This window comes from Branchiostoma floridae, chromosome 1 (assembly GCF_000003815.2).
Source record: "Branchiostoma floridae strain S238N-H82 chromosome 1, Bfl_VNyyK, whole genome shotgun sequence".
In the NCBI taxonomy this organism is placed as follows: Eukaryota; Metazoa; Chordata; class Leptocardii; order Amphioxiformes; family Branchiostomatidae; genus Branchiostoma; species Branchiostoma floridae.
In genome coordinates, this window is record NC_049979.1 from 17,933,750 (window position 1) to 17,946,081 (window position 12,332).

The 12,332-nt window shown below is 38.9% G+C and overlaps 2 protein-coding genes across 2 annotated transcripts in view; one reads left to right on the top strand and one right to left on the bottom strand.

Annotated features, from left to right (window-relative positions):
- LOC118417786 (mitogen-activated protein kinase-binding protein 1-like) overlaps positions 1-4,457 on the top strand; it is a gene marked incomplete in the record, with an annotated part of 32,238 nt that extends 27,781 nt beyond the window's left edge. The window contains 3 exon segments of the mRNA XM_035823507.1: positions 1-767; positions 1,099-1,184; positions 1,485-4,457. Of these exon segments, the coding sequence (XP_035679400.1) occupies positions 1-767; positions 1,099-1,184; positions 1,485-1,823 (1,192 nt within the window).
- A 357-nt stretch (positions 4,458-4,814) lies between these two features.
- LOC118417793 (serine palmitoyltransferase 2-like) overlaps positions 4,815-12,332 on the bottom strand; it is a gene marked incomplete at its 5' end in the record, with an annotated part of 15,853 nt that continues 8,335 nt past the window's right edge. Inside the window, 3 exon segments of the mRNA XM_035823520.1 lie at positions 4,815-8,498; positions 8,974-9,103; positions 11,792-11,927. Coding sequence (XP_035679413.1) covers positions 8,373-8,498; positions 8,974-9,103; positions 11,792-11,927 — 392 coding nt within the window.

Genomic DNA, 12,332 nt, shown 5'->3' on the forward strand with positions numbered 1-12,332 from the left:
TGACCCCAGACAGAAGTCATCTTTGAAGGAAAAAGCAGCAAAGAGGAAAGTTATGAGCGGTGCAGTGTCGCCTCCAGTCAACAAGATGGCAGCCCAGCCACCTAAGACCAAGCAGTCAGAGCTGGTGGCTGGGACAACTCCAGGGCCATCACAAAGACCTCCTATTGAAACATTGCAGCCAGTTTCTTGTGACCAAGGACCAACTCTAGCGGTATCATCAGACATAGACGAGATTCCAGAGAGGGATACCAGCCATCCTCGTACATCTCATTCTGACAGTGAAGTCTTAGAGACTTATGATGTCCATGCCTCTGAGGGCCCAGAGTGGCTAGAGGCATGGAAGAAGTGTAAGAAAGCAGACACGCCAACACAGCCTTTGGCTCTGGATACACAGCCCCCTGTGGTTGCTAGTTGTATAACTCTGACCAGCCCATCAAGAACCTCGAAACCCAGTCCCCCCATGCCGCTGGACATCACAGACATCATTCAGATCAACTTACCCCCAGCTGGCAGGGAGCAGGATGGACCTGTGGCACTGCAAGGGATTGGTCCTGCTGTAAAGAAAGATGAAGGCCAAGGAGATGGCAATGATGTGCATGTACAGGAGCTGCCGGCCAGACAGCAAGAACCCACTGTTGCAGTTAGTAAAGCAGCACCACAGACAAAAGTTCAGGGACATGCATTCCTCCCTGTTAAACATTCAGCTAATGCTGCCACAGAGGTTCCACAGCAGGGAGTGATGGAGCAGACAGAGCAACCAGAGAAAGGTGGTGTATAACAACAAACTCTCCCTCCATATCTGGCCAGCCTTGGCTTTCTCCTCTTCTGGACTCCTTCTCACCAAACCCCTCCAAAACAACTCTTTCACTTGCTGGTGAAAGTCATATTCTAGAATTTCAGACAACTTCTGTGAAAGCTCTTCCCCCATGTTGTATTTTAAATTAGTTCTAATAGTTGCCTATCCTTACACATCATCAGACATACAAAGACTTTAGTTAGCAGTTTCACTTTGACATTAGCGTAGTGTTCTGGTTAAATGTTGTTTTAGTGGTGTAGTGGAGAATGTAGGATTTAAAATTGTCTTTTTTCCTCGTGTAGATTCTCCTGTTTCCGTGGAAATGTGTTCCCAAGTTGTGGAGGATCTCCGCAGAACATTCCAAAAAGCAGCTAGTCTTCATGCTAGGGTAAGTAGAATAAATCTACACATCAATTTCAGACGTACCAGTATGTAAGGAAGATGCTGGTTCCTTTACAGGTGGTATGGCTTACACTACCTCAGAAAGTGGTTGCCTAGAAGATACACGAAACAGAGCTACATGTAGATATACACATCAGGCTCTTTGAGTCCAAAACACTAGACTGCAGATAATTGTAATACATATATGAGTCAATTTGGGTGATCAGCAGATCACCAGGGAATGGGGTTGTATTCTGAAAGGGAGAAACAGATTTTAGGTTTTATATGGTCATTCTAATTTTTTCAGGCTCTGCAAAGTGAGGTCCAACACAAAGATGAGGTCCTGTCCATGCTGTCAGCCACCTTCTCTTCCATACAGAGCCAAGTTACTGCAATGAATAAACAGAGTGCTTCCACAAGTAGCCACTCCTTCTCACCAGAATCTGTCCAGTCCCTGTCTCACAGTATTGCACGGACCCGCCACGGCTCTGCCCCTGATCTGCTGGAGGAAGATGATACAGACACGTCCTGTGCTCTGTCCCTCTTGGAGAGATACTCAGAAATGATGGTTAGCATGGTGCAGCAGAAGTTGACCCAAAATGGTGTACAGCTTTCACAGCATACAACCAAGCCCAGTGGGACCTGAATTTGAAATTTGTCAAAAACCGCAGTTTACATGGCATGCTCACAAAAAAAATTGAAACACTTTTTAAAAAAGTCTGTGTGGCACATTAGTAGGTAGTGAAAAAATGCTTCTCACTAATCAAGTAAAAAGTGATATGAAGCTTTCTTGTAGCACACCAAGAAAGGAGAATGAATTCTCATTCAGTACAAATTACAAAACATTGCATAGTTTAAATGAAGCAGTGGGTTTTGAAATGCTGCAATGAGACAAGGTCACAAGGAGCAATAATTATCTTCTTTAAAGAAAGGATAGGAATACACAATTTTGAAATTCTGATAGGAATACATACTTTGAAACTGTCTAATAAAGTTATGATTAGCTTTCAGTCAGTCAATGCTGAATTAGATGAATACTGCACAAACACACTGTTGTTCATTTAGTTGCTACAATAGGAGATGTTTACATTGTGCAAAATAAGATAGCTTTTCAGATATTTGGTGCTGTAATGTATGGCATTCGCTATAAATTCTCTATGTCAGTGTTCTAAAAATCTAGTCATAAAATGTTGATGATAGATTCTTTAGAATTGTGACATGAGAAGGAGAGAGCCACTGACTTAAGTTTCATTTCCCCTCTGTCTCCCACCTGACCCACCAGCTGTTAGCCAATCAGATGCCTTGTACTTGCCTGGTACATGTAGTTGTTCCTAGCCTAGGAGGTCACAAAAGATGCAGAGTTGTCACCAACCAAGAACATTGTCTCCTGGCTGTAAATGGTAGTCTGATTGACCAATAACTTCCTAGCACCCTGTGTGACCTTATACCTAGGATCAGCAGCCAAGAGCTAACTGTCCCATAAGAAAGAATTGTCTGTCTGTTTGCTGGGGTATGCTGCTAATGTATGGTCTCAGTGACAGGCTAGGTGGGAAGGGATGCATTCCCCAGGCAGGTCAGGGTTGACCACTGTTTTTGACACCCAAACTATATAAGTTAGGATTGTTGCTGCATCCAATCAACATCCTTGGTCACTACATGATTGACATATATTACCAGTACATTTACCAAATACACACCTGGAGTAAATAGATGAACTTAGGTGAGCAATTCCTTCCTTGGAATAGTTTGCACTGAAAAGATTAAACATTTTAATACAAATGTAGTTGGAGCCAGTAGACACGTAGTGACGTAGTGACAAAAGAAGAAAGTGCCTTATTCTTAGGAGAGCCTATGGCTTCAGCGGTTCTGCCCAGGCAGTAATCCATTTCATTTGGCATGCTTCAAGTGCAGATAACTAATATGTAAATACAGAGCTGCATGATGTACCTGTCAGTAGGAGTTAAAATATTCGGTACCAACTGCTTTGTGACTTCTCAAGTTCCAAGCTAGTCAACCTCATATCAGCACAAGGCTGTCCTGTTGGCTTTGTTTTCCAAAACTTGAATCAGTTTCCAAATGTTCAAATCAAGAAGAGAATGTTGAAAATGTCTTTTAAATTGATAGCATTATACTAGTAGTTAAACACCTTTCAGCCAGCAGCAGCCAACCACTGTCAAAAGAGCTACTGTTGATGATGCTAACGTATGTCCAAGAACTAAATAGAAACAACTAGTAAATGATTCACATGTGTATGAGAAGTTGCCAAACAACCATATAACACTCAAGATATGCTGTAGGTACATGTAACTGCACTGAAAATAATACTGTCAACTGGAACATAATCAAATTATAGAAAGTCAATCCATACATTGTAAATGCACATGCTTAGAGTATGAACTGATGCTGTACATAATATAGCCCTATTATTACGACTTCCATATGTGGAAGTTGTTAACATGTACAGTAGCTATAGTAGCTAGTACAATGTAAATGCTACAGATAACCCAATATGTGGTCAATGATCTGACATAGATTATACTCACTTAACTGTCAGTGTATCATTATTTGTGTTCTTGACCAATGTGTGATTAGTGTGGAGATTTTGTTCGAGGGAAGATTTGCTCATTTATGATATTCTGTGCTTCCAGTTTGTCACTTGTGTGATTCTCAGGGGCAAGTTGCAAATAGAAAGCAAACTTATTTGAGAAAGCTGTTATCAGTCAATGACAGCTAGCAGCTTATGTGAACTGAAGAGATAGGGGCCAGATGTAGGGTGGACCCATCAAGTTACTTTTCTGGCTTTCATTCATATTCCACGTATTTAAGTGTCCAGGCTCCACTCAAGGTCAACTTACCACAGTGTCTGCACCTGAATCACTTATTGATGAATGCTTTAAGGTATACTCCTTTTCAAGCATTGAATGATTCCAGATGCCAGCTTAAACATGTGCCAAATGTTAGAACTCCTGTCAAGGGTTTTTGCCTAAGCAGCTTCCTTCACACCTGGCAGTGCAAAACAGAGATGTGGCATTGATTTAGCTCACTCTTGTCTTCATGTGGCTTCTATCAATGTACCCCATCTATCCTGTCTTCTGTTCTTGGTTTTGTTGGACCAATGCCTTTTCATTTGTGTTTAATTTATTTTTCTATTTTCTCATGACCAAAAGTTGTTGCCCTGTATTATAGTTATCTTTGAGACTGATGTACAGAGGATAGATATGAGAGACTTCTTTTTGTTTGTTGATGATTAGGTTTGACAATAAAGGATGAGAATGCAAAATTGTGTGTGGTATCAATGTACTGTGCAACACATGTAATTAAGCAGCATTTTAAACTTGGATTGGAGCATATTTGGAGACCAGTGTCAATCCTATGGACAAATGTTAATTTGAAGGCCTTGAAAACTAGACTTTTTCCTCTACGACAATATATGGCTTTGGACAGGCCCGTACTGTTATTTTTTCTTGTAAGACATTTCTTGTTGGGCTTTCTATTATGTGATGTTTTCTTCATGTCCACCAATTGACACAAAAATGGGACAAAATAGAAAGCCTGACAAAAAAATCCTGCAAACCACGTTACAAAACAGTATTGTAGAGTACAATTTTATACTTCCTTAAGACCTTCCAGGGAATAACATGAGCACCAAATTTGCATAGTGGGGAAAAATCAGAATCAAGAACATTTTGTGAAAACATCAATGCTTTATTCCAAGCTAGTATACATCAACCCCATTCCACAAATATTGTTTATGTTACAATAAAATGTGCCATTATTATACATATTAATGCTAATTTTGGTAGTGCAGTATCTGCATGTTCCCAAACATCATAAGAGCTGATATGCAGCAGTATTTTAGAATGTTCACAATGCAAGGCACATGTTCATGTCCTATTTGCATGGTGTTTAATATATATATATATAATTAAGGCTTTGGCATTACAAACTGTACAGCAGATGATTAGCTCCACTACAGTATAGCATTCTGAAAATTGCATATTCTGAAGTCAATAGGAATATCTTTGTGGTTTACATTTCTGTAGTATATCACAATCTGTGTACAAAGGCACCAGAGGACATACAATTACCTTTGAACTGTTTCATCAGGTAGGCAAGTCACACAACAACATTCTTCACACAACCATATGTTTTATTGAACCAATGTTTTACTGACTCTCCTTCCTCTGGGCATTCTGACTGGTTCATATTGCACTGCAGTATGGCTGCTGCTTCATTCTAGTGATGCTGAAAAAGAGCAATGGATGTCACTCAAAACATCCGGAAGTATTCCATTTTTATCAAGTTGTAGAGATTGAATTGTATTTGAATATTGTTTACCTGGATGTCTAACATAAATGAACATGTATAGCCGTTGCTGTTTACAGATGCATTCCCAAATTCTTTTCATAGATTATTGTTACTTGACAACATTGATATACATAATACACTTTACATTTGGAACCCCATTGTAAACACCATGTCAACTACCTATTAATATACGTATATGCATTTGGGACCACATCTGTAAGCAGCAACACCTACATGTATGCTGCAGTGCATTGTAAACAAGTCAGAATTACCCTAAGGTTCTCGGCAACCAGAGGTTAGGCATCAGCTGTTTTTTTGTTGTTTTTATTGGCACTAAGCTGCAAGACAAAGAAAATGGTACAAAACAGAAAGCCTGATAAAAACACCCCAAAAAACATTTAAAAAAACAGCCAGAGCCTAACCTCTGCTTGGAGAGGTGACAGACAGCCACTGAAACATATGATGAACAAAACACTTGAAAGGAAATGAAATAAATGACCAAGAACCTCAGTGACAACTGAAATGGCCATATAGATTTAATTCTATCTACACATGTATATGTGAGCACACAGATTTTAGAACACTTGTTCCCATGGGTAAGAAAATACATGATTCTTACACTTTCATGACAAATTGCCCTGCAGTCAGCCCTTCGTAAAACTACAACATCAGTCGTAAAAAAAAGTCTAGGCACAAGTCGCATTTGGCATGGGGTTATCAAACAAAGTGAACCATAGGAATTTAGATTTATACAGCCTAAGTCAAATAATTATTATGTAAACAAGCTTTTTTTCGTTTCTACAGTAGTCTACACAACAGGACAGCCCTCGGGGTTAAGGCAGGCAATCCTTGCCATTTACACCAGGTGTGGCCACTCATAAAAAGGAAGGCAGCAGTCAAGTGGACAGTATGGCAAATGGGATCAATGGGATAAACTTCTATCACAACTACTGGTTAACAGGTGGAGATGGACAAAGGCTCTGTGAGCAGCTGAGGAAGAAAGGGTATGAACAAAGCAGTATGGCCAGCGTTCCAGTGTCAAGCAAATCATTCACCTACGACCTAAGACCTTCATCACCGTCTCATGTCTTTCACACAAGCAAGGTCTGACAAAATCTCACGGACAGATTTGTCAGTCTAAACATTTTCTTCTATTTCGCTAGCTTTTACCAAGAACTCATTAACATGTTTGTAACACATCATACTTGTATTCAATCTAATCTGTCCTTTATATTAATACACAGAGGCGGTGGTAATGCGTAATGTGTCAATGGATGTCCCATCAGAAGTACCTACTGGTTGGTCCTACTAGCAGTAGCATAAGGCAGCTATGGTCTTATATCATAATTTCTTTCATGATGATGTGGTGGGTTGAGTGCTGGTAAGCATATCAAAAATGTACTTTTTGTTTCACATTTTGCTATAATGATGGAAAAAGCTAATTTACTATAAACAAAATGCCACCATCACACGTCAGTAATGCACAGCCCAGGGTGTGCATTTCACATACTGATACACATCTCAATTCTTTGTTTATACAATTCACCTTCATCCTGCCAAAACAAAAGAAGTAGTGGACTAGTTTAAATGTATGAATGTAGTGAATGGTGGAATGGTTCACAGAAGGCAATGACAAAATGGCATATGGAAGTAAGAAATATATGGAATTCTATAATATGAGGGTGAGTCAAAAAGTAATGCAAGTGGTTTTATAACATGCTTTTTTTCACCAAATGAAATTAAATCATATAGTGATAATCTGAACAACAAATTGAGATATCTATTTACCTTTTTTAAAACTTCATCACATTTGATGAAAAATTACTCACCCTCTTATGTAGCTGCCATGGTTGTCAAAAGTATCAAATTTTATGTTTATTCCAAAATTTATAACAGCTTTCTTTAGCTATCTTTCAAGTAAAGCTCCACATGACAAAGCAACAGCAACATAACTACAGCACACATAATAAATAAATCTAACACTAATTTGGCAACAACAATTTGATCATATCCTGTCAATTTTTTTTTTACAATTAGCACTGTGTTAAAATTATTTCCTCTTTCCAACAACAAGAGACACAATACTAGTAATGACAATCAATCACATTCAAGTTGCCAAATGTTTTGTGTCAGTTTTCTTCCACCATGATACATGTACGTGAGTCTGTTGACGCTGAATCATCTTGTGAGTTCAAACAGCAAAACCTTAAAGCCTTGGTGACACTGGAAATGCTGTAGACATGTGGATGACTATACAATACAGCTTGAATACTAAAATAATACTTTTGGATAGGTACTGATCAACACCATTAAATCACATGTTTATTGAATTATAGACATCTGTTAGTGTGAATATTTCAAATGTAAACAGTGTACTGGTATGTCGTGAAAACACTGGCTCTGAAATGTTTTAGATACTGTTGGAAATATCTCCTATCAGGATAAGCATACCTCTAATCTCAAAACAAGCATTTACAAGTACAAGTATTATTTCAACAAAGAAACATAAAAGTTACCGAATGGCCTGTCATCTATCACCCCCTCTTCATAATAAAATCCCCACCATGTAACGTCACACACAAAATCCTTTCTAATTTAAAAAAATTGGAAAATGTGCATACCATTGCTATTATAATAACTTGTTTCTGTCATCAACTATTAACAGATCGTAAGAGTGTAAGTATGGTACACAATGATGTAGTGAAATATTTGCTTCTTGTGCTGCATTTGTGACCTTTTCAGGGAGGTCCCTCCAAAGATATACAAAAGTTTGCTACTGCAAAAAGAATGTCAGTGTCTGAACTGCACAGACAGAGTGTCTGTAACCAACAAACTGCATTTGCAAGACTGCATCAGACAAGTACATTGTAACCCGTTTCTGCACACATCAAGCCTTGTGTGCCAGACTGTCCACCTGGCTGTAGCACTCCTCAGCAGACACGGCCTTTACTGGTGAGTTGAGGGAGTACTTCAGCTGCAGGCGGTCTCCAACATCACTGATGGCATCCAGAACCTGCCAAGGTATTATCCACGAATTGTAAGTAACATGAATGCAAAGATATAACATTAACAAAGGAATATAGAAGCGTTTTACATCCCACTGATGTTGATGGTATTTCTGGCGTGGGAGGATAACTTCAGATTCTTGATCCTCAGTTGTGGTGACCTTAAAAAAGAACTTACAAAATTGCAAAATTATCACTGTTCCAATACCTACATTACTGTCCTTGCCAAGAATATTGTTCATTTGAAGGGCTGCAAAATCTTACCCTACTTAAAAACTATTACTGTACTTACATCCTTTCAACCAGTACAACAATATTATGACTGGATGGTATTGTAGTGCCTGCAGGTCATCCCTGAACATGAGATATTTCATAAAACAATAAAAACAATCATACAGCATTGTATAAAAAGATGTGTCTCCCTTGGACTGTTGGCTGTATGTCAGAGACATGAACCAGGGTGTGGTTACAGACCAGTCCTACCTTGTCTAACATTTCTCGTGTGTGGGCAGCAGACAGACAGAAACGTGCTCGGGACTCCACAAGAGGAGTGGCAGGGAAACCCACAACCACTACCCCCACATTCTGCTGATACAGCTCCCGGCTAAAAGCTCTGTGGGCAGGGAAGAAAGAAAGTATAAACAGTCTTCTATATTGCAAGGGCAAAGTAAGTATACATACCTTCCATGAGTCTACATCACTGAGGAAAGCAATCAAAACAGGGTTAAAAAATCAACAAGCATTGATTTTACCATCACACATGTAACACACTCAGGTAATAGACAAGGCTCAATAAAAAAACTAGAATAAAAACAAAAAAGCAAACATAGTCAATGCACTCAAATGCAAAAAAAAAATTCCAATCATAAATATAGTTTGGGTAACAATTGGGTTAGTCAGGCTTTGAAGGATTTAAGCTTTTTAAAATTTAAAATTATGAATTGAAAGAAACAAGATGCTGCATATCTATTTCTTTGGTAATTTTTCTGCAAAGACATGACACCTTAAAAAACAATATTCTGCTATTGTGCACAATAGCAATAGGATACAAAAGACAGCTGATTTTTTTCCAACAACTGCGTGACAGAAGCAAACAAGAAATCCAAGCGCAAATGCCTGCAAGTACAGCGTGTCCTTTTGGAATAGTCAGTTGTTCTTTTGACTTGGTAGAATTAAACTCATAATTTCATGCAAACTCACCTGTAATAAAAAAGATGCCAGAATAACAGAATTTTTTTACATGACTCTGAACATAGGACAGCAAATATAGACAGAAGCAAGAGTAATAACCCTGTAACCTTAGCACTCATGTAACCAAGGACAACTTAGCACCCATAGGCATAGCATGTTAAAGGTTTTCACCGAGCCATAACCTTTTTTGACAGATAAAGCTGCGACAGAACTTTGCACTCAACATAACATACATATACTTGAGACAGCAGAAACAGTAAAATGTGTTCTATGTGTGCCGACTGAATAAAAGTATGTACATTGCATAAAGGCTATAGCAAATAACAGGGTTAAAGGTCAAAGCGTAGCCAAGCACAGGACATGCTGCTTTGGGACAGCAAAGCAGGTTATGGGGACAGTCAAGTTAGTACTTCAACAGCCAATCAAGTTTACACTCCCACTCTCACCAACATGGGTGCAAACATTGCGTTAGGTCACATGACGTGGACTCTCTGTTCAACACTCAACAATAGGACCACAGGTTTAGTCACAGTTCTACCCGGGGTGTAACAAAAACAGCCCTTCAAAACTTATATCTCCCCAGCCCTGAATTTTTCCTGACAGCTTAGCTGATACCTAGCTCAAACTTTTAAAGGTACATCCTTTGTGTTCTGCAACTTCTCCAAACATTCTACAGCATGTTTACATGATTGATTGAACAGGTTGAATGTCCATGTACAGTAGCATTTGCTCTTAGATACTCTCGCACACTATGCTTTTCTGCCCTCACACACAGCCACTAGTTGGTTTCCAGTCTGGATCACCAAGGCTGACTGCTGTACCACCACTGACTTTCTACTGACTTTAATGAAAAAATGACACCTAAATCTACATCAGGAATAGTCCTGTAGGCTACAAAGAGCAATAGACCACTGTATTCTAAACTGTAGAAAAGGCTATATTGATAACAGCACACAACCAAGCTGTTAGGCAAAACAGGTGTGGAAACAGTAGAGACAAGCTGTTAGGCAAACAACAGAGGTAAAAAATGTAAGTCTTCTACCCAACATCGGGCACTACTTGCCACAAACTAGCAAACATTTTCCAAAGAGAACACCCTAAACATCAACTGTGAACATCACATTCTTCACACTAGGATGGACATGGCCCAGGAATAAGATACGTGGTCAAACAACACCTGGCTGTACTCCATTGTCTATATGATCTTGGCTTATCATCCTAATTATCATTAGACATATATTTATATAGTCACATCATGGTCATCCCTTCAGAACTCCTGATTAACATCAATCCCCTTTTCTACACAACAACCTCGCTAGACTGCATAGACTCATGAGTAACATGAATCCTTTTCTACAATACAACTTAGCTAGTCCTTAACTACGATACTACCTAGCTATGCTCAGAAGAAGCGGACTAAATTGCATACACTACTTTAACAGAACAAAATGTCAAAACCAGGTATAAATATTCATTCAGGCTCTTGTAGTACCTAGTGTTGAATAGAGCAGCAAGTTTCCTTGCTGTTTCATTTGCAGGATATATTTTGTGTTGCTAGCTCTTCCCCTTTAACATGCTCAAGTCATCTCAAACACAAGACTGCCAGGTGCAGCTACAAATGAGATGCCTTACCAAGTATTGAACAGTACAGTAATTGGAACCAGGGATTCAACTGTGAGGCTGTTAACAGAAGACTACAGGGACATCCCTATCAGTTATATATACAATTAAAAAAAAACATTACAAGTAAAACCCCACAAATCAAGAACACTAACTTAAGTTGGATCTACAACAATCATAGTATTTCTGGTTCAAATTTATACATTTATAAATAAATCTATAATAAAGTACTCCTTGATTGAATCAATGGTATCCTGTAGAATTGAGGGTCTGTACATGACGTTCCAGGCAGGAATGTGCCACACCTAGTCTTCACAGAGATGTTAAACAGAGATTCTACTTCACATGGCCCACCTACATGACACTGAAAAGTTTTGGTGTGACCTTTACACCTTGTTACCTGTTTACCATTGTTTCTCTCCCCCTCTTTCTTTTGACTATTGCACACGGTGGAAACGGACACCAAAAGTTTCCTTTTTCATGTACTCACGCAATTTTTGCAGGCATGTAGAGGAGAACAGGCACGATGGGTGAGTCGTCATTTCCATAAACAATGAACCCCATCTCCACTAGCCGCTGACGGAAGTACTTGGAGTTGGCTGCCAGCTGCTTGATCCTGAGTTGACCTGGACAGTGGAGAGATACAGATAATCAGACATGTACTTAAGTTTCATCAACAGATATCATATGTTTATTTTCAGCAATTCTTATAATTATTACCTGAACTACCAAATGGTCAGATTAAAAACAGTTATAAACTTTGATTTCTTCTTACATATTCCTGCACTCTGACCTTTGTTCAATACTTCCATCTAAAAGAAGGTTTGACCAACAGTTAGTATGCTCTTGAAAAGTGTTACATTTAAACTAAATTAATGTAAAATACCTTTCATAGCCTAATAGTATTTCCTTTCATTTACAGGAAGTATCTACAACGCCATCCAATACATGTATCTTCTTACCTGAACTACAAGAGTAGAAACAATGCAACCCTATACTGTAAACTCCAAAATGGTTGCCTAACAATGAAG